Genomic DNA, 26,343 nt, shown 5'->3' with positions numbered 1-26,343 from the left:
AAAGAATCACTACTACAAGCATAGGATTACAAAATTACATAATTAGAATTAATTACACAGGTCATTCAGTCCAACTACAACATACTGGCATTTATGCTGCTCTTTGAGCTTCCTTTTGTCTTTTCTCATATAAATCCAGAAGCATCCTCTTAATGCATCTATACAATTTGCTTCAAACACTTCTAGCAGCAGTCTGCTTTATAGATGAAGCAGTTTCTTCTAAATTCCCTGTTGGATTTTTGGTGTGTTTTATACTGATGATCCCTAGGTAATTACTCCACCACAAGTGCACCCTTTCTGTACCTTCTCATAAAACAAAACACTTTATAACATTGAAAACTTTAATTAGGCCACCCTTCAGTGTTCTTTTCTCAACTCATCTGCTTAGCATTTTCCAATATGTATACTTTCATTTCCAGTATCAGCCTCAGATATCTAAACAGTAGACCCTTCAGTACATCAATTTCATTTTTATAACAAGCAGAGCTGTATGCAGTAACCCAAGTGTAATCTGACCAAGATTGAATACTTAGCATTACTTTCCAATGGTTTGTTAGAACTGCTGAAAGGTCATCAATCTGAAATATGAACACCATCTCTATCCACTGACCTGTCCCACTCAGTAGTTCCAATTATCTGTTTTGTTTCAGATTTCTGGCATTTGCTGTTCTTTCCTGTACTATTCCCATTTTATACCATATTCCCATGCAAATAAACCCTAGTTTATTTCATATTGATGCTGCCTGACCTGCTGAGTCCCATCAGCATTTTTTTGTGTATTGCTCTGGATTTCAACGTCCCCAGAATCTCATGTTTAAAATAAACCCTAGTGCTTAATTTGCAAGCAATATATTTGCTTTAGATATTGCTTCACACAACTTTCTATGATTGGTGTTTATACATCTTGATCCTTTTCCTCAAATCTAATTTTCCAGCCTCAAGAATTAAGTGACATTTGCAAACACTTGAGTTACTGACTCATATTCAGTAATTACAGAGAGGAGAGATGCTGCGAACCACATGCTGGAATTCCCAATGATCAAAACACGAACTATAATACAGAGTCACAGAAAGCCAAGCCACAACCATCTGTGGTGCTGCAGTAACACAAGGCAGAAGAGTAGACGGAGATTAATATCCTCCTCTCCCAAGGCAGAACCACCCCTTGGAAAGGAACAAGGAAAGGAAAATTAAGTTGCAAGCTAAGTGTGCCGGACTGCATTGTGCGTTGTCTACTTCATCAGAACCAAGCAAATTAATCTAAAGGAATTGATGGGAATGTGTCAAGAATAAAACTTAATGGTTGGTGGGTCAAAGATATGTTTTCATTGCTGTATTCATTGTTTGAAATAAATTTTATGATTAATAATCCCATTTTTGAAAGACAATATGGAAAATTAGCTCTAGCTTTCTGTAAAACACAGCAGCGTGTTAACTTTTTATGTGTTGCTAATCATGAATAGAACCCTTGCTTTTTAATTGTTTCACTTTATCAGTTTCAAGTATTAAGTGGCAACTGGTGCACATTTCCCAAAGGGGTTTACATTTAAGTGGAGCAACAAGGTGATGATGCAACTAAGTATCCCACAATGTTCGCACTCGATTGAGTCAGTTTGGTCATCAACCTTCCGTCAGTTCTGGGAACAGCTACAAGCTAAATGGGATTAAAGGTACGATTGAGACGGAAAGAGGAGAAATAGAGCTCAGAAAAAAATTAAATGAGAGAATAGAGGAATTATAGGTCCTGCTTTATTTATTTATTTTATTCATTACTGAGAGACAGCACAGTATTGGGCCTCCCAGTCCTCTGAGCCGCATCACCGAGCAATCCCCCGATTTAACAACAGCTGAATCATGGGACAATTTACGATGACCAATTAACCTGCCATCCGGACAGTGGGAGGAAACTGGACCACCTGAAGGAAACCCAGAAAGTCACAGGGAGAACGTACAAACTCCTTACAGGCAGTGGCAGGGTTTGAACCCGGGTCGCTGATACTGTAAAGCATTGTGCTAGCCACTACTCTGTCGATGGGCCACAATTTAGTAAATAAAGGAATAAAAAGCCAATAGCATGGTGGTATGAACAGAAATTGCACAAGCATTTTTCCAATTAGATCCACTTGGCTATTAATTTGTACAATCAACAATACCACTCAATTCCAGTGTAAACTAGAATGGAGTCAGTACACACAAAATGCTGGAGGAACTCAGCAGGCCAGGCAGCAAACAAGGGAAAGAGTAAATAGTCAAAATTTCAGCCGGAGACCCTTCATCAGGACTGGGGGTAAAAAGATCAGTGAAAAAGGGATGGAGAAGGGGGAAATCTAACAGGAGAGGAAGAAAGAGAAGGGAGAGGAAAACCACAAAGAGTGATGGGCAGTTATGAAGATAAGGTGAGACAGGGAAATGGGAATGGGGTATGGTGAGGGGGGGGGGGTAATTACCTGAAATTTGAGAAATCAATGTTCATGCCATCAGGCTGGAGGCTACTCACATGGAATACAAGCTGTTGCTTCTCCAACCTAAGTGTGGTCTCATCGCGGCAGTAGAGGAGGCCATGGACTGACACGTCAAAATGGGAAAGGGAAGTAAAATTGAAATGGGTGGCCACCCATAGGTGCTGGGTGAAGCAGTCTCCCAGTCTACGTCGGGTCTCAACGATATACAGAAAGCCACACCAGATGGCCCCAACAGACTCATAGGTAAAACGTTACCTCAGATGGAAGGACTGCTTGGCGCCCTGAATGGTAGTGAATGAGGTGTAGGGACAAAGCATTATGTGTTGGACGCAAAGGCTAGTGAGATGGTAGTTGAGGGCAAGGGATTTCCAGCATCTACAGATTTTCTCTCGTTTGGAATTTAGTCAATTATAGGCACTGTTGGCCACTTTTTTCATTTAGCTGTCCAGAGATCCACAAAGCTCAGAAATGCCACTTTGACTGCTTTAAATAAACATCATTTTGGCTCCTCATGGAAGTTGTCAAGATACACAACCATTGTCATTGATGCAAAATATGAAGGCAGATCATCTGCAACTAGTTTCCTGAAAGCCCTTGCCCCATTCCTCATCCTTTTCATTAATATTAGAATCAGAGCCATACAACATGGGAACAGGCCCTTCAGTGCAACTCATCAATAGTGACTACCTCAGCTGGTCCCACTTGCTTGCATTTGGCCCATATCTCTCTAAATCTTTTCTATCCTTGCAGGTGTCCAAATATCATTTAAACATAATAATTATACCCAATTACAATTTCTTTTGACACCTTCCATATATCTACCACTCCTTATGTGAAAGTGTCCTTTTTAAATCCAGCCACCAACCATTTATGTCTCCAGCTCCTTCCCCTCTCAATTTCCAATAGTGCTTTCACATCTATCACTAACTAATTCAACACTCTTTCTGAAATCCTCCTGCCACAGTCCATATTTCTCTATGCCCTGGCTGTTGGGAGAAGCAGAGACCTTCCTTATAGATCTTATTTGAAGGGGTTTGAAACAAAGATGACAAACAATGAACTTTTCAACTATGTTGTTGTAAAGTCTATACTTTAAATTTTTAAAAAATATTTTAACTTCTACATTTTGGACAGGAGTAAAAATGTGGCTTTCACAAAAAGGAAGTTTGCACCACCCAGTGGACAGAGCTGAGAATTGCACTGATACTTAAAACTTCATTGTGAGGCATAAACATCAGCCTTGGAAAATATGACAAAAGACTTGAGTAACAAATGGGAAACCCTGTTAGAGTAACACCTGCAGATGTTATAACCAATCATAAATGTAATAGTTATTAATATTAAAATTAAAAACAAACTGCTTACAATTGATAATATATGTATTTTAATAATATGCACGGTAAAGAATTTTCAGGTTTTGTTTAAATTATCACAAAATATATTGTTCTATATCAAGAGTTATTAAACTGTGAAGGGGAAACTGATCAGTAATCAAAACACTTGCGCAAGGTATGAACAACTGTTATGGTGTTAAAGTTGCATTACTACATAATATTATTGGAGAAATTGTGTACTGTTGTACCTTCTTTGATTGTGCAGAGCCACCATAAATGATTATGCTGTATCACAATTTGGGTGGCTATACATCTCCAAAGGAGGTGTAAGGTGCTCCTTCCCTCCACTACCCTGCAGGTAGATCACCCTTGAGCAAGACAGAGAACCTGCTTAGCCCCCCAATCAGGGTTACATGAAGTCATGGGAGCAGCCAGTGCATATCACAAGTCCTGATTATGCAACCACTGACACCAGGCAGACAATCTCTGAAGAGTATAATGGCTGGGGTCACCCAGCTTGCATAAACACTGCCCAGAAAATAATGGCAAACCACTTCTGCAGTAAAATTTACCAAGAATAATGATTGCTCACCTCATACGACACGGCACATAATGACAGTGATGATGATGATATTACAATTGGTTAGCTTACATTCATTGTTTGTCAGCAATTAAAGGAAGCCATGTATCCCATTAGGTGCAAGGACATCAGGATGAATACCTAGGGATATCTGAACAAAGGCTTTCAGTTTGTAATTCAAGGAATGCTGGTATCAGTTAGGCAAGGGCGTCATCGGTTTGCAATACGCTAAAATTGTGACAAGTCTGCAGTTATGAAGGACCCTTTGTGGTGTCCCAAAGCATTTCACAGCCATTGCTTTGTTTGTCAGGCAAACAACGTAATACGTACTCAGATTACAATGGGCAGAAATATTACCTGGCTATTCACCTATGGTGTGGATTGAGGGATCAGTTAACTATAACACTGTCAAAATTTACCTTCTTCCTTGAATAATGCCATAGGATGGACCTTTTTAGTCACATCTAGTAGTGATGCACTTGCTCAGTAGGGCAACAAGGCTGGCTCAGATTATATGAATCTCTGGAGAAGGGCTTTACCAAGGATCTTCAAACAAGAATAGTCTAACAGAGGATGGACATAAAAACACAAGATTCATTGTACTGTTTTGTTGTAGTTTGCAATAATTTTAACTCTCCAAGGCTTCATCTTCTGGCCAGGAATCAAAAAATCAAGAACAGATAACCTACTTGTGTCATTTGACACACAGTCAGTTCACCAGAAGAGATCATTGAAAACTTAATCATTTGAGAAACTGATACTTAACCTTCACTTTTAGGTGTTCCACGTGTGGCAAATGCCATCCAGCTCAAGGCCTTCCACAGTAGAGTGAATCCCAGATCACTGCCTTGTGGACAATAGCCACCTCAACCAAGCTTTGTCATCAGGTAATGAAATAGGTTCACTGGCGATCTGTTTCTGCATCAGCCCAACAGAGATCAGAGCAACTGTTGGGACTGTATCTTCTGCCCAACAAATTTAGGATTCACCAGAGTATCAAGTGGAATCCTTTTAACGTGCACAGGTTGGTGCTGCAGTCTTGCATCTTTTCTGCTTCTTTTGTTTTATCATACGTTTTTGACTTGGGCCACTTTTGCAAATTATTTTTTAACTCTAAGGAAGACTGGGATTAGGAAGCAACCTTTATCTAAAGGAAGTTTCTGTAAAAATGGCTGCTTAAAGGTGTTCCAAAGCATTTCATAGCCAATTACGTATTCTCAATGAGTTGTCACTGTTGAAATTTGGCTGACAGATTACATGTGGCAGCTTTGGCAAAAATCAAAATAAATGAATGAGAGGTCAGCCACAAATGATTCCAATTAAGGGTCAGAAGAGTGAGAGAATTTTGATGCTTCCCTTTGAATAATGTCAGTTCTTCCAAATTAAAGGAAAATTATCTCACTTTCAAAGCTTTAGTATAACAATTCCATTTCAGCAGCAACAAAAGTGATGCTACAATTGAAACTGGCATCCTGGAACCTGGAGAGCTGGGGAGCCTGGGAGAAGGGAACGGGTGAAAATGTGAAAATACATGCTAGTCCCACCTCCTCCATCATTCGTCACCCAGTATTCACCACATTGCCTCAAGCTACCACGACCATCAACTTGGAAAAGGCAATCGATTTTGGCCTTGTGTCAATAATCACACCGGACTGAATTTTAAAAACTGAGGAAGTTACTTAGCATAGCAATAGGAACTAAACCAGGAGAGAAGCTTTCAAGGGCAAATTATTGGATGGAGGAAAGAAAAACCTCAAGAAATCTGGAAAATGGCACAGCCTCATAAGAATTGCCCATCTTAACAGCTTGACATGGGCCTTAAGGTACAGTACATAGGACCTGAAACTGGGACATGTATCTCATAAATTGGTCAGGGATGATGTGTCACTTCTGGCCACAGCATGACTGTTCATTGCAATAAGGAACACACTACCTGCATATTTACTCCTCATCCATGTCAATGTCCCACATCTTAACCCTCATTAAAAATAAATCTACATTTTACATACAAAACACAAATATAAATCTTATAAATTAGACTCAAACTCAGCTTAATCACACACCCATTACCCAAGGAGGCTACAAAGCGAAACAGACAAGGGAATAGGAAAAGATCTGAAAAATGGAGTACATATGGAGAAAGTGTGAAATTATCCACTTTGACAGGAAAAATAAATAACTAAATGATGAGACAGCAGAGGGATCAGGATGTCCTTCTGCATGATTCATTAACGGCTGGTATGCAAATCATTTGGACCTCAGATTTTTAATAACTAGTTTTCTGAATACAAAATTAGAGGGGTTATGGCTCAATTACATAGGGGATTGGTGATTTTGTTCATCTGGTTTACTTTTGTTGTTTCGAAACAGTTCAGAGGGAAGGTCTATCAGAGTGATTCCCAGAATGGGGAGGATTGGACAGTAGGTTTGTATTTGCTGTTGCTTCGAAAAGTGAGAGGGAATTTCATTGAAGGTTACAAACTCCTGAAAAGTTTGTCAGGATGGGGAAAGGTTTTCTCTCGTGATAGAATCCAGAAACAGGGATCGCTATTTAAAAATAAGACATACAAGATGAATCACCTAACCCCACCCCCAACTTCAGAACTCCCTTCCACAAAGGGTGGTGGAAAGACAGTCCTTTAATACATTTAAGGTGAACGTAGATAGTTTCTTGGTGGAGCAAAGAGGTGAAAGATTATCAAAGGTAGCTGGAAATACAGAACTGAGATTACAGAGTATTGGGTTGAGATTACATTCAGATTGGCTATGATCTAATTGAAAGGCAAAGCAGACTCAAGGGACTGGGTGGTTTTATCCTTCTACTAATCTGTATATATGTTCAACAAACTTTTATAAAAATAAAATTATGTATAAAATACAGTGAATGATAAACAGTAGGTAGAATCAATTCAAAGTGAGCAGCCCATCTATAGCTATCACGATGATACAAGTATTATGGCCAGTGCTCCCAAAATTCAAGTTATGAGCCAGCCTGCTTTCAACATCAGTGTCAGTAGGAAGTATGTGGCTGTTTCTTTGTAAGTTAACAAGGCTAGCTGGCCGTGTTGTTCTAATTCCAGTTCTGTCCCAGTTAAAGCAATGTTATTGAATGGCAGCATGGCTCTGGCCAGTGGTCACAGGCCACCTTCTGCTGAGCGAGGCTGGAAGTCATCTTTCCTTGCCCAGTTCTGGTCCATCCGGGTCACCACCTCGCAACGGACAAGCAACACGTCATCCTTCACATATGTGCGTTGACTGAGGGCTTTGAGGTGCAGGAAGGTGACGTAGCCAAAGCCCTTGGGGTTGCGCTGCAGGGCAGGCCGCTGAAATGCCAGCAACTCGGGCTTGCTCTCCATGACCTCCTCGTGGTTCTGCTTGATGGGTCCCTCTGACTGGTCGAGGATGGAGAGCCGGATGGTGCCCTGGAAGGGCCAGGGCAGGTAGCTGTCATACTCACCCTGCATGGTGTGCACAAAGAGTGAAATGTAATTGGAGCAACGCTGGGCACTGGGTGTCTGCAGATGCAGGCGGAGGCACAGCTTGTATCCCGGCTTGCCCGTGTAGAAGCCAGGGCTGTGGAGCACCACAGGTTGGTCCTCCGCCTGTGCCAGCAGGTGGGCGCTGAAATTTTCCACCTTCCAGATGAAAATCCCATTGCACTGCTGGGCCTCCAGCTCACCCAGGCGCTCCTCCAGCATGCGGGCACTGCGCTTCAGCTCCACCATCTGGTTGCTCTGCGTTTCCATCTTGGCAGCTAACTCGCGGATCTGGTGGTCTTGTCGGACCAGGCGTCCCTCCAGCTGCTGGACAGTTTCCTTCAGGTTCTGGATCTGGGGCGAGCAGTCACAGGACACAGAGGATGCCGTGGGCTGCTGTGGAGACGGCTGCATGTGGGAGTGGGAGGCCTGAAGCATGCCTGGTAGCACTGCTGGCTGAAAATCTACCTCGGAGTTCAGCATGTCAATGCAAGACATCTGAGAAGTCAGTCCTGTGCTCACGCTGCGCAGCGTCTGAGCCATCATCCGCATGTGGGCCTGCGTGTAATCCTGCAGATGCATCGCCAGATCGTTCCTCTGCATCTGTACAAGAAGAAGAAGCAGTCACATTAGCTGGCTCTCTTTGGGGTTGCACTCGTTAAAAGCAATGACTTTTATTTAGAAACACAACAGACTCGGCAGATGCTGGAAATGTTGAGCAACACACAAAATGCTGCAGGAACTTAGCAAGTCAGACAGCATCTATGGAGGGGAATAAACAGTCAATGATTTGAGCTGAGACCCTTGAGACCCTTCACCTAGTTTGGGAAGGAAGGGGGCAGAAGCCAGAATAAGGTGGTGGGGTGGGGAAAGGGAGAAATACAAGCTGGCAGATGATAGGTGAAACCAGGTTTTTGGCGGGGGTGGGATAGATAGGTCAGTCGAGGATGGGGAATGAAGTAAGAAGCTCTGAGGTGATAGATGGAAGAGGTAATGGGCTGAATAGGAAAGGTCAGTAGACCATGGATGGGAATCGGAGGGAGGTGATGGGCAGGTGAGAAGGGGTGAGAGGGTAATCAGAATGGGGAATGAAAAAAAAAGTGAGAAGGAAGGCGGGAGAAATTACCAGAAGTTAGAGAAATTGAGGTCCATGCCATCAAGTTGAAGTTCACAAAGATGGAATGTGAGGTTTTGCTCCTCCAGCCTGAGTTTGTCTTCATGGCATTAGAGGCGGCCATACACAGACACGTGAGAATTGGAATGGAAAATCGAATCAAACGGGTGGCCACCGGGAGATTCTGCCCTTTGGGTGGACAGCGTGAAGGTACTTGACTACAATCTGAGAAGCGTCTGCTTATTCCAATGAAGGACCGCTAAGCGAAATGCATTTATCAGGAGTGTTGTATATGCAGGGCCCTTAGTATTAAAGATACCACCCATCCATCCAGCACCTCTTTGATTTTCTACTATCAGGCAGGAGACTGCGATGCATAAAGACAAGAATGGTCAAGATGAGAAACTGTTTCTTCCCCCAGGCCATCAGACTGCTGAACTCTCTGCCGCATCGTATTCGAAGTGTCACTGGTTAATCTGTTCCAGTACAATATTTAACATTCATGCACTTTAGTTTGTTATTTATGTCTGATTCATCTGTAGATTTTACCCGTACCTTCATAAGTTTTCATGTAATACATCTACTACTGTGCTTTGCATCCTGATTCGGAGAAACGTTGTCTCATTTCTATATACATCACACGGTTATATATAATTGTGTATAGTTAAATGACAATGAAGTTGACTTGACTATCGAGACTCAGTCGTAATCTTGTGACTGCGGTTATGACCTCACCTTGATTCTTGATCTCATTCAGCTTTTTGCTGGGTTCCTTTGAATTTGGATGCTTGCATGTCTTTGATTCAAGTCCAACATCGCAAATCCCCAACCCATATTCAGTGACAACTAAGTGCTGCATAAATGGAAATCACAAAATATTGGAGGAACTCAGCAAGTTGAAAACTGATAATACAGTGGGAATTTGGGATGCTGTAATTAAATCAGACATGCAAGAGCCCAAATTCAAAGGAACCCCCAGATCTAAGTTGTTAAAAGCTGGATGGGATCTAGAATCAAGATGAGGTTTGTCACAACCTCAATTACAAGTTCAGGACTGATTCTTGATGGTTATATATAATTATAAAGAACATTATTCCTGGAAATAACTCGGAATATGTGTAGCTCAGGTGCTTGATGGTTGGGTGAGTTGTTCTCTGATCTTGGCAACCCGTTTGCAAACGTTTCGTCACCATACAAGGAGTCATCGTCTGTGCACTGTTCACTTGTGCTGTGTCCTTCAGACGCTTAGCCTTTATATACTTATCAATGAGTTGACAAGTCTAATCAAAGTGGGTCTTGTCGCTGATTAGTTGCACAGCAAACTCTGCGTATTGTCTGGAATTTTGCCTGCATTGGCTTATAAATGGGATCAAGGTCTACGTGTCTGTTTATAGATCTGTTTGCAGAGAGCCTGGCTTCTAGGAATTCTCTTGCATGCCGTGTGTTTGCTTGCGCCATGACATTTATTGATGTCCAGTCGAATTTGTGGCTCTCTTTATCTTCATGGGTAGAGACTAGGGAGAGTTGATCATGTCACTTATCAGCCAGTTGCTGTTCATGGATCCTTGTTGTTTTCTCCCAGTTTGGCCGATGTAATTTTTGCTGCAGGCTCGGCATTGGATTTTGTAGACCACATTGGTCTTGTCCAATAGCTTGGTTTGTTCTTTAGGTCTGCAGAGTACTCTCCTCAGTGTTGCTGTTGATTTGTGTTGTACTGCTGCCGCAGAGTTAACAAATTTCACAACATAGGTCTGTGATATTAAATCTGATTCTACTTTATGCGCAACCAAAATTCAATGTTCTTCGAATAGTCAGGCTGTCATTTCCGAGATATTTCGAATGCATGGAAACCATTCCGTCACTTCTTGGTTGGTGTGTTGTCGACCTCATAGGCATCTTTGTATGAAGTTCCATGGGTATCTGTTTCATGCAAATACTTTGAAGAGATGTTTCTCTTCTTTATCTTTCAGATCTGCCATGCTGCAATGTGTCTCCACTCTTCACAACCAAGTTTTGATACAGCTCTTCTTGTGTGTATTTGGATGGTTACTGTGATGGTTTAGGATCTGATCTCTATGTGATCCCTTACAGTAAACAGATGTTTGTAAAGTGCCATCTGTGTTTCTACTGACATGCATAATGTCATCCGGAGATGCCTACGAGATCAACAACGCACCAACCAAGAAGCAACCAAACGGATTGTTCTTCCATACATACGAAATATCTCAGAAATGATAGCCCGACTGCTCCAAGAACATAGAATTTCAGTCATGCAAAACCAACAGCAACATTGAGGAGAGTACTCTGCAGACCCAAAGAACAAACCAAGCCACGGTCTACAAAATTCAATGTAGGGACTGCAGCAAATGTTTCTTTGTTTTTCAATCTTTTCATTAGTTTCAGCATCATATACATTACAGAAAAATAGATACAGAAATTGAGATTACATTATTGAAAAAATAGTTTATACAAATATACCCTCAATTGACACACAATTCATGAGCCTCCCAAAATCTCAAAAAGTACAACTCTAATATAGGAAAATACAAGGTAAATATAGAAAAAATAACATGAAAAAAAGAGGGAAAAAAAAGAAAAAAAATTTCCCCCCAAAAAGGAAAAAAATCTGAACCAACTAAAAGAAAACTAAACTAACAAAAAGAAAAAGGGCTATTATCTCAGATAAGACCATTAGTGTTGTTAACTCCGCTCCTCTCCCAGTATATAGAATAACAAAGTAGAATTGGAAAGGGTCAAATTACATCATATGAAAGTATTGGATAAATGGTCTCCAAATCTCTTCAAATTTAATAGAAGGATCATAAATGACACTTTTAATTTTTTCTAGGGCTGCAGCAAATGTTACGTCGCCAAACTGGGAGAAAACTATCCACAATAATCCATGAACAGCAACTGGCTGTTAAGCAGCATGACCAACTCTCCCCACTTTGCACCCACGAAGATCGAGATGGGCACAAACTCAACTGGACATCAGTGAAAGTCATGGCGCAAGCAAACACATGGTATGCAAGAGAACTCTCAGAAGCATGGCTTTCTGCAAGCAATTCTATATTAACAAAACGTAGACTTCGATCCCATTTATAAGCCAATGCAGGCAAAATTCCAGTCAATGCACAGTTTGCCACACAACCAATCAGCGACAAGACACTCTCCCTATGTTACAACTGAGCTTCTGTAATGACAGCCAATTAACTGATTGATAAGTATATTAAACCCAAGTATTCAGAGGACACTGCACAAGTGAACAGCACACTGATGATATCTCCTCGTATGATGACAAAACGTTTGCAAATGCATTGCAAGCAACACACATCAAAGTTGCTGGTGAACGCAGCAGGCCAGGCAGCATCTATAGGAAGAGGTATCGTCAACGTTTCAGGCCGAAGGGTCTCGGACTGAAACGTCGACGGTATGTCTTCCTATAGATGCTGCCTGGCCTGCTGTGTTCACCAGCAACTTTGATGTGTGTTGCTTGAATTTCCAGCATCTGCAGAATTCCTGTTGTTTGCAAATGAATTGCCAAGATTGGAGAACAGTTCAACCCAACCACATTATTCCTGAGAGAGAAAATTGATGCGCTAGGTATTTGAAGTAAATGCTGGTGCTAAATAGGTCAATCCATATCCGAAAGAAGAAAAAATAACAGGTTTTAGTTCAGATTAAGGGTGCTTCATTGGAATAAAAGGGCACTTCTCAGATTGAACCAAAAGGATTGGTGATTGAACCACACTATTCATAATCAATGTCAGTGACCAGACTGAGACGACAAAGTGTAACATTTCCAAGTTTCTTTTCCAATACTGAACCACCTGAGGAGCAAGTATGGTGTATGCAAGAAAGCATAAAGGGGGACCCGGACAAGTTGTGAGAGAACATGGCAGATACAATACTGGGAAAATGCAATGTCTTCCTCTTTGGTGTTCAAATAATCTGGAGGGAAAACGGTGGGGAACGTCGACTCAGACCACAAGAGGCCTGCGTCGGGCATTTTCATGCCTTACAAGGCGCAGATTGGAAGTCTGTGTGGGGCGCCACTCCTCGCACAGACTAGAGCAATGTGTGATTAAGTGCCTTGCTCAAGGACACAAACATGCTGCCACAGCTGAGGCTCGAACTAGTGACCTGCAAATCACTAGACGAACGCCTTAACCACTTGGCCACGTGCCCAACACAATGGTGTAATCTCCTTTATTACAAGTGGACTTGATTACAGGAGTAAGAACATCCTATTGTAAATGCATAGGGCCTTAGCCAGACCATACCTTAGGTGTTGTGTACAGTTTTGGTCACTTCACTCAAGATAGATCATTGCCATAGAGGGAGAGCAGCAAAGATTCATTAGACTCTTTAGAAGAATGACAATAGAATTTATCAAAATTATCATCATTTTCTTGAGAGCTTGACATATCAGATGCAAATAGGATATTTCCTCAGTTGAGTACAGGACTGGAGTCACAACCTGAGAATAATGGGTCAGCCTTAAGACTGAAATGAGGAGAAATTTCTTCACTCAGAAGTTGCTAATCCTTTCAAATTCACTATCCCAGATGACTATGGAGGCTCAGCCTTTGACTTCATTTCAAAGCAGAGGTTGACATATTTCTAAACATTATGGTAACCAAGGGACTGAGGTACTAGATCAACCAGTAGATGATGGCAGAGATGGCTGGAAGGTCTATTCCTGCTGGTTTTACTTATGCCCTCAAAGTGGGAAAGGGAGAGTTTGCTGCACTTCTCAGGCAAAAGAGGAGGAAGGCACTGTGCACTCTTGCTGGACTCATTAGGGAGACTATTTCTTGATCTTTGACTGAAATCAACAGTTGGGAAACTTTCAATTCGTCCTCTGCTTTGGGGAGAGAATTTCAGACTTACACTTTCAATGAAACACCAATTTCTAACAAAACACTGAATGTTATTGTAGTATTTTTAAGTATACTGCCCATTTGGGTTTCCATCATATTACGTTTCATTTTCTACTCTCCCACAGTCATCCAAATTTCAGCCTTACCCCCTAGTCACATCTGTCCAAACTTGGGCCAACAGAGCTCATTGATAATATAAATGATAGGCTAAGTCCAAACTCAACTCATGGTTCCCGGTATATACAGCATCACTAACTCTTGCCACTGGGACTCTGTCAGGAACAACCCTTGCTCTGAAGTTCCCGAAGATATCAATATTAACATTGTGAGTATCTGTTTGCACAGAAGTCTCTTTCAGATGTTTTCATTACTCAATGAATATATAATTACCAATTGTAAACATTATGCTGCTACTTGTAGATAAATTAGTTAAGAGACACCTTACTCTGCTCATGCCCAAATGGTCATTAATCTATATTGGTACAGTATATGATGTTCAGCAGCAAGAGTAATCATTGTTCTGGATTATATAGTTATCAGGAGTAAAGCCCTGGATAAATAAGGATAATCTATAATTTATCCCGCCTGATAATCTGTTAGTATTAAAACAAAGATCAAGTTATTTGTCAGTTTACAGTGATGAATCAGTTAATGGTTTCACAATATTTGCTCTGTATTATTTTAACAGTCACTAATCCATCTAAAATAAATGTTGGCAATAAAAATAATAGGAAATCTGCTCAACTTTCTGTCTACTCTCATACATTAGGCAAAATGCAATAAATTCTTTCTTTCCATTTTCACAGGATTACATCAGTCACCATAAAAATGCCTCCAATCTAGCTCCACGGTGGCGATGGATACTCCCAACTCACCTTTTCTGGGCAACCAAAACTACTGAAAGTGCAGGGAACGGGAGCTTTCGGGCAATCCAGGTTATAATGGTTTGGCATCTGTAGAGAGAAGCATTTAAGTTAGAAACCAAGAATTAGGGCATAAAATTGGAGAAGAAAAATGCATCATTGTTCAACGCTGTCTCCTGTGGTTTGGCTCTGGTGTATTTCTTGGTTACTCCACATAGACGCACCCCTTCCCTACATAACTCCCAATCTCCTCTGGAGCTGAGAAGAAATACACAGATAGATCCCACAACTATTTTCAGTACTGTCCAGCCCTCAACCACAAGCAGATCAGATGACCTGTTCTATTCAATGTGATAGAGTATCGTAAAGCAGTGAAACCTGCAAACACAAATTTTTAAATTGGAGGTAAAGCCAAAGAAACAGCCGCTTAGAATTACAAGATATCCTGTAGCTATTGCCCAAATTAAGGGAGTACTATTAATACTTTAATTCAGTTTTTACCAGAAAAGGGATGAATATAGGATTATTGTAAATGGGTGATTGATCACTGGCATGCAGTGGGCCAAAGGACCTGTATGTCACTCTGACTCTTATTACAAACCTCAGGCAATACCTTGCAAAGATAAATGGTAAAAGAGTTAAATCATCTCCATTACCACTGCTGAGTGAAATGGAAAAGGAACACATGCTGCAAATGACGGAAAATACTGGAAGAACACAGCAGATCAGGCAGCATCTGTGGAAACAGAAATAATTACTGAAACTTGAAACGTTCTTGCTCTTTCCATGGAGGCTGTCTTACAGAATGCTTCCAGTATTTTCAGTTTTATTATATTTCGGGACTAGCCGCTAAGCACACTTTATCGGATTTCTTCCCCCTCCCCCCCCTCCAATTCTTTAGCCTAGGGTCATTCAGGCCAATACAGAGTACAATGTCAAAGTATCACACTCAATTTGAGATCAGCCTTCTGTTGGAATATTTTCTGTATCTGAGATAAGAAGCATGAAAACATTAGCAAACAAACCACAGCACAAACTTATTCTGATCAACTGTATGTATTCATAATCCAAATGTCCATCCACTTACCGTATTGCCTTTTCATTCCTTTCTGCTCTCACGTTTACTTTGTTCCCATTGCCACAATTATATGATAGAAGAGTCAAGACAACTATTCACACTCATGCAGCTACAGTGGTATAATTAGTGGACTAATATACATAAAGCTAAGACTACTGATCTCATGACAAAGTTAAACTCTACCTTAGCTTAAACAGTTTAAAAGAAATCTGAATGACCAAAATTATCAATTCACCTACAAAGGTGCAGAGCGTTGTAAACTTAGTCAGCTCTATCAGGGGCATTAGCCTCCACAGTATTCAGGACATCTTCAAGGAGCTATGCCTTAAAAAGGCAGCATCCATCATTAAGGACCTCCATCAACCAGGTCATGCCTTGTTCTCATTGTTCTCATCAGGAAGGAGATACAGAAGCCTAAAGATATACACACAGCAATTCAGGAACAGATTCCTCCTCTCTGCCATCTAATTTCTCACCACTTTTTTTATTTCTATTTTTGCACTACTTATTTAATTTAACAATTTAATATTTATATATTTATTTTAATTCACATTTTTAATGTATTGTCTTCTATAGCTGTTGCAAAGACAACAAATTTCACAACACATGCTGGTGATAGAATTAGAATTAGATACACTTTATTAATCCCGAGGAAAATTTGGTTTTGTTACAGCCGCACCGACCAATAGAGCGTAAATATAGCAATACAAAAACCACAAACAATCAAACAACAAAAAGCAAACTATGCCAGATGGAAAATAAGTCCAGGACCAGTCTATTGGCTCAGGGTGTTTGACCCTCCACGGGAGGAGCTGCACATTCGATGGCCACAGGCAGGAACGACCTCCCAGTATTGTATCACGGTGGAATGTGGCTGAAGTCCAACAGTAAAAAGTTCAATATCCAGTCTGCAAACACGTTCCTCGATCGTAATATAGAACAGTAAGCACCCAACTCCTTTACGCTTACCGCTCTCGGTGCAGTTCTGGCCAGCCAGCACGGCATTACCCACCGAACTCCTCTTCTCCAAAAGTCTCTGTTGTCTCGACCCGGTCCTCTTTCCTCGGCATTGTGATCTCCCTCTGTATCCTCTGCGTTTTCCTCCGGATTTCAGCAGGGGTGTCCGCCGCTCTGTTAGCTAAGCCGGTCGGGATTTGCTGGTCCGTGGAATACACAATGCGACCTTGCTTCTGTCCCGCGTGTCAGGATGTAACCATTTCCAGCGCTAAAGAAAACCCAAATAAAACTCTCTCTACCAGCATGTTAGAGAGGGTGCAGCTTCGACGTGTTACCGTAAGAAAATCAATTCTGAAAAGTTGTATCAGTAATGGTAACTATGAAGCTTCTGGATGGCCACTAAAATCCCATCTGCTTGACGAATGCCCCACAAGGGAAGAAACCTTCCATTTTGAATTGAGTTGGCCTATTTGTGACTACAAATCCACTAATAGGGTTGCATTTGAACTGCCCTCTGCTTGTGATCAGCTTGCCATTGAGCTGAGGGACAATTAGGGATAGCTAATAAATGCCAATCTTAGGAGCGATGGCCACAGCCAATAAATAAAATGCCACCCGTATTAATCCCAGACATGCTGAAGGACAATCTTCAGCAGTTATAGAGAGAGCATTTGTAGAGTCAGAACACACTTCAATATCCTTTGGCACTGCAATCTTCTAATCCATACACATTTGAAAGACAAAACAGGGTAAACGCACTAACATTCTTGTAAGATCTTAACGGCACACTATAAAACCTTTCCAAAAACAGTATATTTTCATTTGCGTGCCACGGAATTCTATGCTTTTAGAGGGATCCAAGTATTAAAAGAAAAAGGTCTTTGTGTTGTATATGAAAGACCTAAGATTTCATTGTGTGTTGTTCCTTGCGGCTTGGACCATTTATATTGGAAAGCATCCCAGATAAAACAGGATAAAAAGTCAGCATCTGTATAAGTGTGATAAGTCCCAAAGAATAGTTGTGCACCAAAGCCAAATTAGTTCTTGTCCTCAATGAAAATGAAGTCTTGGGAACAGCCAAGTTGTTGCTGTTATTAATTCATTCTTCAATTCAGCATTTAGACTAGTGGAGATCAAAGTTCAAAGTAAATTTTATTATAAAGGTACATATATGCTACCATATACAACCCTGAGATTAATTGTCTTATGAATTTCCATATGAATAAGCTGAGGATGTGTTCCCAGGATATCCTCAGAGTCCTTCGGTGGACAAATACCATAAGTTTATACATCTGTCTTTTCCTTTCAGAAAACTGAAGCTGAGGCAAAGCAGCAACTGTAAAATTAAATGGAAGTCAAGGAAAAGTCTTTAGGTTCTGGCTTTGTTATGAGTTGGACACTGCCTAGAACTAACCCTTGTTAGTTGCATCTAATTATGATTATACAGATGCTGTGACAAGACGACAGGTTGCTGTAATTTCTGAAGGAATGCAAATGGAATATCCAACCACTTGATATTACTAAACTTGGAATCCTGTGATGCGGTGATCATCATGGATGAAACTGAAGATGGTTGGGCCTGAAATGCCATGGCCTCCAGCAAAGTCTGAGGTCAATAGTACCCTAACCATCATATGACTTCTTCAACGCTAGGTGTGGCTCCAAATGGTGATAATTTTTTTCCATTTGCCTTCAATCTTGTGAGGGCTTATTGCTGTCATATTTGATCAAGCACAGTCATTCTGACACTACTTCTGGGATTCTGCAAGTAGATTGGAAAGGTTATGTATCTCGTGCCATCACATTCTCGAACCTAGTATTTTTCGGGACAACAATGCTCCAAGCACTTTACAGGAATAATTTCAAAAGAAAAACTGATATTGAACAACCTGGAGATTTTCAAACCAATGTGCACCTTGTGGCTTTTCAATTTTCCACGCAAGTGCCAGTTATAGTGGGCCAACGTGGCTGATGGTATGACCTGTAGCACAGATACTCAACATTAAAGTGGCCATTTTATCAGCCTTTCAATACAAGTCTGGAGCACTCAGCTATTCACATATTCAATGTACTCCTTACCTAACAAGACCACAATGCGTTATCATTTCATCCGGCCATAGACAACACCAACAGCTAGATAGTAAAGGCTGGCTTGGCCCAATACTTCCAGATTTAAAAAAAAATCAGTAGACAGCTGCACAGTACTTTTGAGAAGTGTAAAATCTACTTACCTGTTCTCTGATGAGCTCCATGTTACAGTATTCACAGGTGATATTGGCCAATGGACAGCTTTGATCATGATCCTGAGAAAGGAAAAGAAATCAGATTTAGTGAAAATCCAAAGCGCAACTTCATACACCAGAAGATGAGAAATGATCAATTTGCCCCATTAGATGACATTAAACAAGCCAAGGTAATTTGAATTGGAATAGTTTTCATCCAGAGAAATTCAATACAATAGAAATGCAATGAGAGACATTTGAGCCAATGGACTCTTGTCCATGGATGAGGTGAATTTCAATATTTTGACAAATTTCAAACCGAAAAAAATTAAGATTCTTAAGAGGCATGTATAAATCTCTCAAAGGCAAAAAGTACATGAATCAGGCAGTTCAGAAACACAATGAGGGAAAACAATAGTTTTCCTTTCACGTAGGTGCAATATTTGAGGCAATAGTGAATTTCCTCATCTATGCCTACTTTGCCTGAGAACGGCTCCTGATATACAAAGAGCAATCCATTGTTTTCAAGCACTTGTTACAGATCTTGATTGTCAGAGGAAACAAAGGCGAAAACACAAAAGACTTCAGCAGCATAGTCATACAGCATGGACACAGGACTTGTGGCCTTACTGAACCTTGCTTACCAAAACTCCCACCTAAGCTAGTCCCATTTGCCCCGCTTTGGTCTGTAACCCTCAAAAAACATACCCCATCTACATACCTGCCCAAGGCCTGTTAAATGTCGTTAACGTCGCCATCATTATGTGCCATGTCGTATTGATGAGGCGATCATGGTCTTATCCATGACCATGATTGCTCTTAGCAAATTCTTCAAATTCTTTCTACAGAAGTGGTTTTCCATTGCAGGTGACCCACAGGCTAGCTGGTTTTGGGGGGGGGTGTGGGGGGAAGAGAAGAGTAGGAGCACCTTACGCATCTTTGGTAGGGACGCATCTTTACTCCGCCACCCGTGTTAATGTTAATGTACTTGCCCCAATTACTTTCTCTGAAAGCTCATTCCAGATGATGACCACTCTCTGGGTGAAAAAGTTGTCCTTCAGGTTCCTATTAAGTCTCTCCCTCTCACCTTAAACTCTGCAGTTCTTAATTCACCAACCCTGGGAAAACAACTCTCCACATTCACCCTATCTATGCCCCTCATGATTTTATACAACTCTGTAAGATCACCTCTCAGCTTTCCATTTTAATAGCAGCTTTCTTAAATTAGGGCGACCAAGGTTGGTTGGACATCAGTGCCTTTCAAATATTTAAAGAAAACCCACCCTTTTTGTACATTATAATCATCTTGGAGTTCAGTCACCCAACAATGTAGACCCAAATGCATCACTTGATAATCAAGTTTGCGAAGATCTTAGTTCCAGAGATGAGACAATGGTTTAACCGTTTCTCATTTTTCCTACAGATTAAATCCAGGACAGCAGGAAGCTTACCAGAGGCAATGAGAACTTTGCAGCAATTTAAGATTAAAGGCAGTAGAGAAATGACACAGCCTTGCATGACCCCAATGAGATTAGTTCTGTAGTGGATCTGTTGAATAGGATCACAGTTTATAAGTGATTGAAAATGTTAATGAATTTCTCTGGAGAGTTCTCAGAAATTCATTGCAACGAAGTTGATTCTTGGGAGCTAACAATGTTAATTCCGGTACAAGATTTGCACAGAAGTACACTGCCTCCTGCTGTACAAATCACAGATACACATCTAAAAACTACTAGTTTCCAGAAGCTCCAATGGATAGGACTGCAAGAGGTTGCAGAGGGTTGTAGACTCAGGCAGCTCCATCAGACACACAATGCTCGCCTCGCCACCAATTAGGACATTTTGAAGAGTCAGCGTCTCTAGAAGGCAGCATCTGTCATTGAGAATCCTTGCCATCTGGGACATGCCCTCTTCTTATTACTACCATTGGGGAGGTGGTACAGCTATCATCTGATTTCTGAACAATCCATTATTGCTATTTCTTTTTACAATACTTATTTTTGTAATTTATAGTAATATTTGTCTTTGCACTGTTACTGCAAAACAAATTTCATGTCTTAGATCAACAGTAATAAACCTGAATTCTGATTCTGTCTTGCAGGATAGCAATTCAATTTGACAACAACTTTCATTACTTTTTTTGGGATATTATACTGCAGCCAAACCACCTTCCATTCTCAACAATCTGCTAATCAGTCAGAAGAATACACAGAAAAATTGCCTTCTCAAATACTCTTTTTTTGACATTGTGTGCTGCACTTGGTTCTTGCTCAGCATCACTCCTCCATGGGGTTAATAGCCCATGAAAATCTTAGGATGAGACAAACATCCTCATTTATTCTTAGTCATAAACTCAGATCTGTATGAGCAGTTAATTTAGAAAGTATTGAAATCTGTGGAATTACGAACGGAGTGAAACAATTGAAGGGGAATGGTGAAGATGATAAAAAATTCTGATGTCTATTTGTTTTCCCTTTTTTCATATCCCTGGCTACTGTGCTGGAGGAGACAGGCTGCTATCGGTACCCAGAGACTTAAAAAGTGCGATGCCAAACCAAAGAGAACTTACAAGCTTCCACGAATCCAAGTGTCCAAGTTAACCAGGATATAATGGCACAACTGTGATGTACCTCACAGACATCATAGAGAACCTTCAAATCTGTCATAACTTCACCATTTAAGGGATCTACTTTACAATTATCACATCACCGCAAGGGCCCTTCAATGTATTCAGCCCTCTGCCTGTAAACCTATTCCTTGTGCCAAATGCAATAATGTTTTCGAAGGCTCAGGTCAAGAGAGCCTCATCACTCAGAGGCAGCAATCTTGTTTTCATCTAGCCCAATTTGCAAGCTGATATCCCCCCCTCCAAAGACACAGACATAAACTGAGGGAGGGTTGTAATTCTGTAGAATATTCCTTGATATCTTGGCCAACATTTATTCTTCAACCAGCATAATTAACAATGAAAACACTGTTGTGCAAAAATCAGTTGATATATTTCAATAGTGACAAGAACTCTTAACTAGTAGTTCAGTGAGTGCAAAGCACCTCAGGACCTTGAGGATGAGAAAGAATTCATATATGTTTGCAAGCTGTGTTCTATTTCTCCAAAACTCAGTGCTGTTAGTAGCAAAGGAGAGCCACAGGTCAATTTTAATATCTTGGCAGCACAGCCAAATATCTACATGCAACCACCTTCCCTGGTCATCTTCACTGAACTCTGCAGGTTAAGCAGTTCCCTGAACAGTGCAATTAATCTGCCTCAACTGCTAGCTCTGTTAGTGCATTCCAGACTCTAACTACTTGCTTTGTGTAAGAAAAGCAAGCTGCAGGAGAAACTCAGTGGCTCAGGCATTGGGTCAAGAATGGACTGCAGTCCAGGTGAAAGGTTTCGACCCAAAATGTTGACTGCTAATTTCCCTCAACCGCTGAGATCTTCCAGCAGTTGCTCATTTTTGCTCCAGATTTCAGCATTTGGAGTCTCTTATATCCCCTGATTTGTGCCAAAGGTTTTTATCGGGTCAGTTTTGGATCTTACCACCTTCAGTCTATGTCCCTGGTCCACATCAGTCTACCAATATGAACAATTTCCCTCCACCATCTCCTTTGTCCATGCAGATTGGCAAGTTGGTTTATTATTTTCGCATGTACCAAGGTACAGTGAAAAACTTGTCTTGCATACTGTTAATACAGATCAATTTATTACACAGTGCACCGAGGTGGTACAAGGTAAAACAATATCCAAGTGAAGAATAAAGTATTACAGTACAGAGAAACTACAGTGCAGATAGACATCAAGGTGCAAGGTTACAGTAAGATAGACTGCGAGGACAAGAGTTTATCATTCTGGGAAATAGTTTTATAACAACAGAATAGTTGTCCTTGACCCTGGTAGTATATGCTTTCAGGCTTTTGTATCTTCTACATATTTCTCAGTTCCTCTCACAACCACATGGTACCAAGGAAAGCAACACGGGCTCTCTAATCTATATAGAAACTGAAGGCTCTCATCTTTGCAGTGACTTGTATAAACCCTGCCTAAAACCATAACAGCTTTCCCAAGGTATTCTGGTTTGCAAAGGGTGCCTACCTGCCTTGTAACCCAGATCCCATCAGCCAAGTAGCATAAGTACCCTAAAAGGAAGCACTGAAAGAGGAAGAGATCTAGACACTTACAAATAGGGAATCAGCACCAAATGCTTTAAGATTTTCACAGAACAAGAAATACAGTGCAGAGGATACACAAGAATGCTCTCCCCAGGATGTACTGAATGCTTTGAGAAAGCCTGCCTTTTTCTCCAGATAGGGCATCAATATGGCACAATTCTCGCAAGCTACAGGTCTCTTGGGACAGTCTGAATCCACGTGCTGTTGCAGCTCCTTTCGCCAGAGCACAGACTCACATTGCGGACAGTCGACAAAGGCATATTCACACAGCTCCTGGTGATCCTGTAACACACAGCACAAAGTCAGTGATAAATCCCATGGGCAAAGGAGCAGAATCAAACTACAGTTACACATTTCCACATGTTCATTCAACACTTTCAAAATCAATACACCTCAACTAGATCTCCATTTCCCACAACCCAACTAGCTCTCTCCTTTTAATTTGACTTGCCATCTCATATCCCCAATTCCATCTCAGCTAACCCCAGGGTCTGGTCATTTGTGTAGTTAGGGAGCTTTTAGTAGTAATCAACAAAATGTGTAAAGATCACACTAGTATTAACTTCTTTTATGCTTCAATTGTTTGCTGGGATCATAGTAAACAGTAGAGTGACTACATCTGCAGATCCCCTGACCATGCTTTGAACCTCCATTAACTAACTCTACAGATTCATTTTACTGGCCTAGATAGAATACTAGATAAAAATTATTCCCTTCCCCTATTCTCCTACTGATAAATTAAGATCTATATCCTATTGATCCTTCAGCTAATGCGGGGGGGGGGGGGGGGGGGGAGGGAGTCTTCCTTTACATTCTATACACCCTTTCAATCTAAACTGTCTTCCAGGATTGTCTGTTACAAATCCCACGGTCCATTTTTTAAATCATCTGTAAATATTCTCGTCAATTCACTTCACATTTAAATGAATTCATTCTCACACTCCATAAAAAAGGTACATCATACCAGGGCCTTCCTGTCAGGAAAACACCCATAAATGCATTACAGAAACACAAATACATAAATGCATTATACTTTGCTTCCTGACACTGAACCAATTCTGGATCCCATGCATTTTTTTTAAAAAAATGATCAGTCTGTTAAAGTAGGAACCTGTCAACATCCTCACTGAAGGGTACAACAAACACACTTTCTCACTTTCTTTTTTGTCTTCTCCAAAATTGAATCAAATTGGTCAGATACAACATTACCTTAACAATTTGTTGCTGACTACTTCAGGATTCAAAGTGATAAATGGTCTTCAGAGCTTTTACAAATAAATTTCTCATCTTGACTGACTGGTCTGTAATTGTCCAGTCTATCACTTTCCATTTTACACCAGCAGTACATCACCCCTCTAACTCAGTGCCAGGAACTAGAGAACAATCCTTTAACATTTCATCTTCAATTTTATATATCCCAACTAAAACCTCACAATAATAATATCCATCTTTTGTGAGGATAAATGCAACATTAACTATCTGAATCTTCCAACTCAATACTTCGGTGACAAACTACAATATTATTTACCTATCAAACACCTTTTTACATTCCTTAATTTAACTTGTCAATATGTTCTCTCTATGCCCACTTCAATTTCACCCTTGCTCATCACAAGAAGGCTTACTACAGTTGTTTGAGAGGAATCTGAAGGACGAGAAGGCTGCATGAGATTTGGGAAGGTTTTCCTTTTACTTTGTGGAAACCTATTGCTCCAAACGTACATTTGTTACTTCCCTGGATAACTCTTTAACATGGATTTATCTTCAAGCAGATTCTTCCATTCGCCTTTGTGGTTTGGGAAATACTGAAAACTGGTCTTTCTTTCCTTTTCCTATTACACAGAATCTAAATGAATTATAATCACATCATTCTACACCAAGCAAAAACAAATAATAACAGTCCACCAGGACTCTGAATCCTGAAGTCTGCACCACCATTCAACATGATCATGGTTGATCTACGGTGGCCTCAACCTTTTCTGTGCCACTTCTCTCAGAAACCCTCAATTCCTCGATCTGTCAAACATTTATTCATCACAATCTTAAACACAGTGGATTCTGGTTAATTAGACCATCGGTTAATAGGGGCAGCCGCTTACTTAGGACAACTCTTAACAAAAACTAATCAAGAAAATAGCCGGGATTCTTTGTTTCCTTGGCACACTATGCTATTTAATTGGGACAGAAGACTATTGCTGAATAGTTTCTAACTAGCGTCAGTCACATTCACTTGTGTGGCCATTAGACACTACGCTGTGCTTCGAACAAACTTTTCTTTAAATAGCATCATCTGCATGTGTTTGTTTTCAAACAGCAACAATTTTTGTCTCCGATAATTGGCGATAAATAAGCAATAAGACAACTCAAAACTGTTTTGTTCACTGAGATTTCAAACATTCAGGTTTGAAGATGCTAGAAACGCTGGGAGTGAAAATGAACTGATTTCACTACTTCAATAAGTTAGGAACTATGAAGAATTTGACGGTATTGACAATCATCTTGAATGTTACAATGAAAATGAAGTTTTGGACGATGCAATACTTGAAAGCATTGTATGAAGACAATTCATTATTTGCACTAGGTGCCTGTACTGATTTTGGTTATTTTTAGTCAAAAGAATCTAGCAGTGTACACTGGATGAATTCCTTCCTCAGTAACTATTAGGAACTAATACGCAGTTTTATAGTTCTATAGTAGTATTGGGAGTGTTCCAATTTGTTCTGTATTTCATTTAAATACATAATTTGTTACTCAGTTAAAATTAATTTGTCTTTTTTTAAATACCTTTAACTATTTCCACGAAACTTTGGCTAATTGGGACAGTCGTTTAATTGGGCCAAAATGTACTGGTCCCAGTGTACCGAAATCAACTGCATATCTCATGATCTAGCTTTAACCACCCTCAAAGGTAGGGAACTCCAGTGATTCTTTACACCCTTGAATTTGCACTAACCAGCTAAAGAAATTTCTTCTAAATATTTTAATTTCTTTTTACTGTCTCTACTCCACATAACACCAGAGTATTTGAAAGATCCAAGTTATAACTATCAGATAGTTTTTGCAATTCTCAAAAAAATTGCCTATATAATGCTCCTCGGTCTCCCTTTGAATATTGCTGGGGGGGCGGTGGGAGTGAATAACCAAGTGATTGCCCTTTTAATGATCTTTGATTCAATCTTCAATGTGCAGTTTCCTTAACTGATT

The 26,343-nt window shown here is 40.5% G+C and overlaps 1 protein-coding gene across 1 annotated transcript in view; it reads right to left on the bottom strand.

The window, feature by feature from the left end:
- Positions 1-4,755: 4,755 nt before the first annotated feature.
- traf6 (TNF receptor-associated factor 6) overlaps positions 4,756-26,343 on the bottom strand; it is a 46,221-nt gene continuing 24,633 nt past the window's right edge. Inside the window, exons 4-7 of the mRNA XM_072272226.1 lie at positions 23,263-23,421; positions 18,979-19,050; positions 14,725-14,802; positions 4,756-8,455 (exon numbers count right to left, since the gene is read on the bottom strand). Coding sequence (XP_072128327.1) covers positions 7,511-8,455; positions 14,725-14,802; positions 18,979-19,050; positions 23,263-23,421 — 1,254 coding nt within the window. The 3' untranslated portion in view covers positions 4,756-7,510. The remainder of the gene's footprint in view (positions 8,456-14,724; positions 14,803-18,978; positions 19,051-23,262; positions 23,422-26,343) is intronic.

The sequence above is a fragment of the Mobula birostris genome, chromosome 11, assembly GCF_030028105.1.
Source record: "Mobula birostris isolate sMobBir1 chromosome 11, sMobBir1.hap1, whole genome shotgun sequence".
Taxonomy (NCBI): domain Eukaryota; kingdom Metazoa; phylum Chordata; class Chondrichthyes; order Myliobatiformes; family Myliobatidae; genus Mobula; species Mobula birostris.
This window is presented reverse-complemented; position numbering and strand designations above follow the sequence as displayed.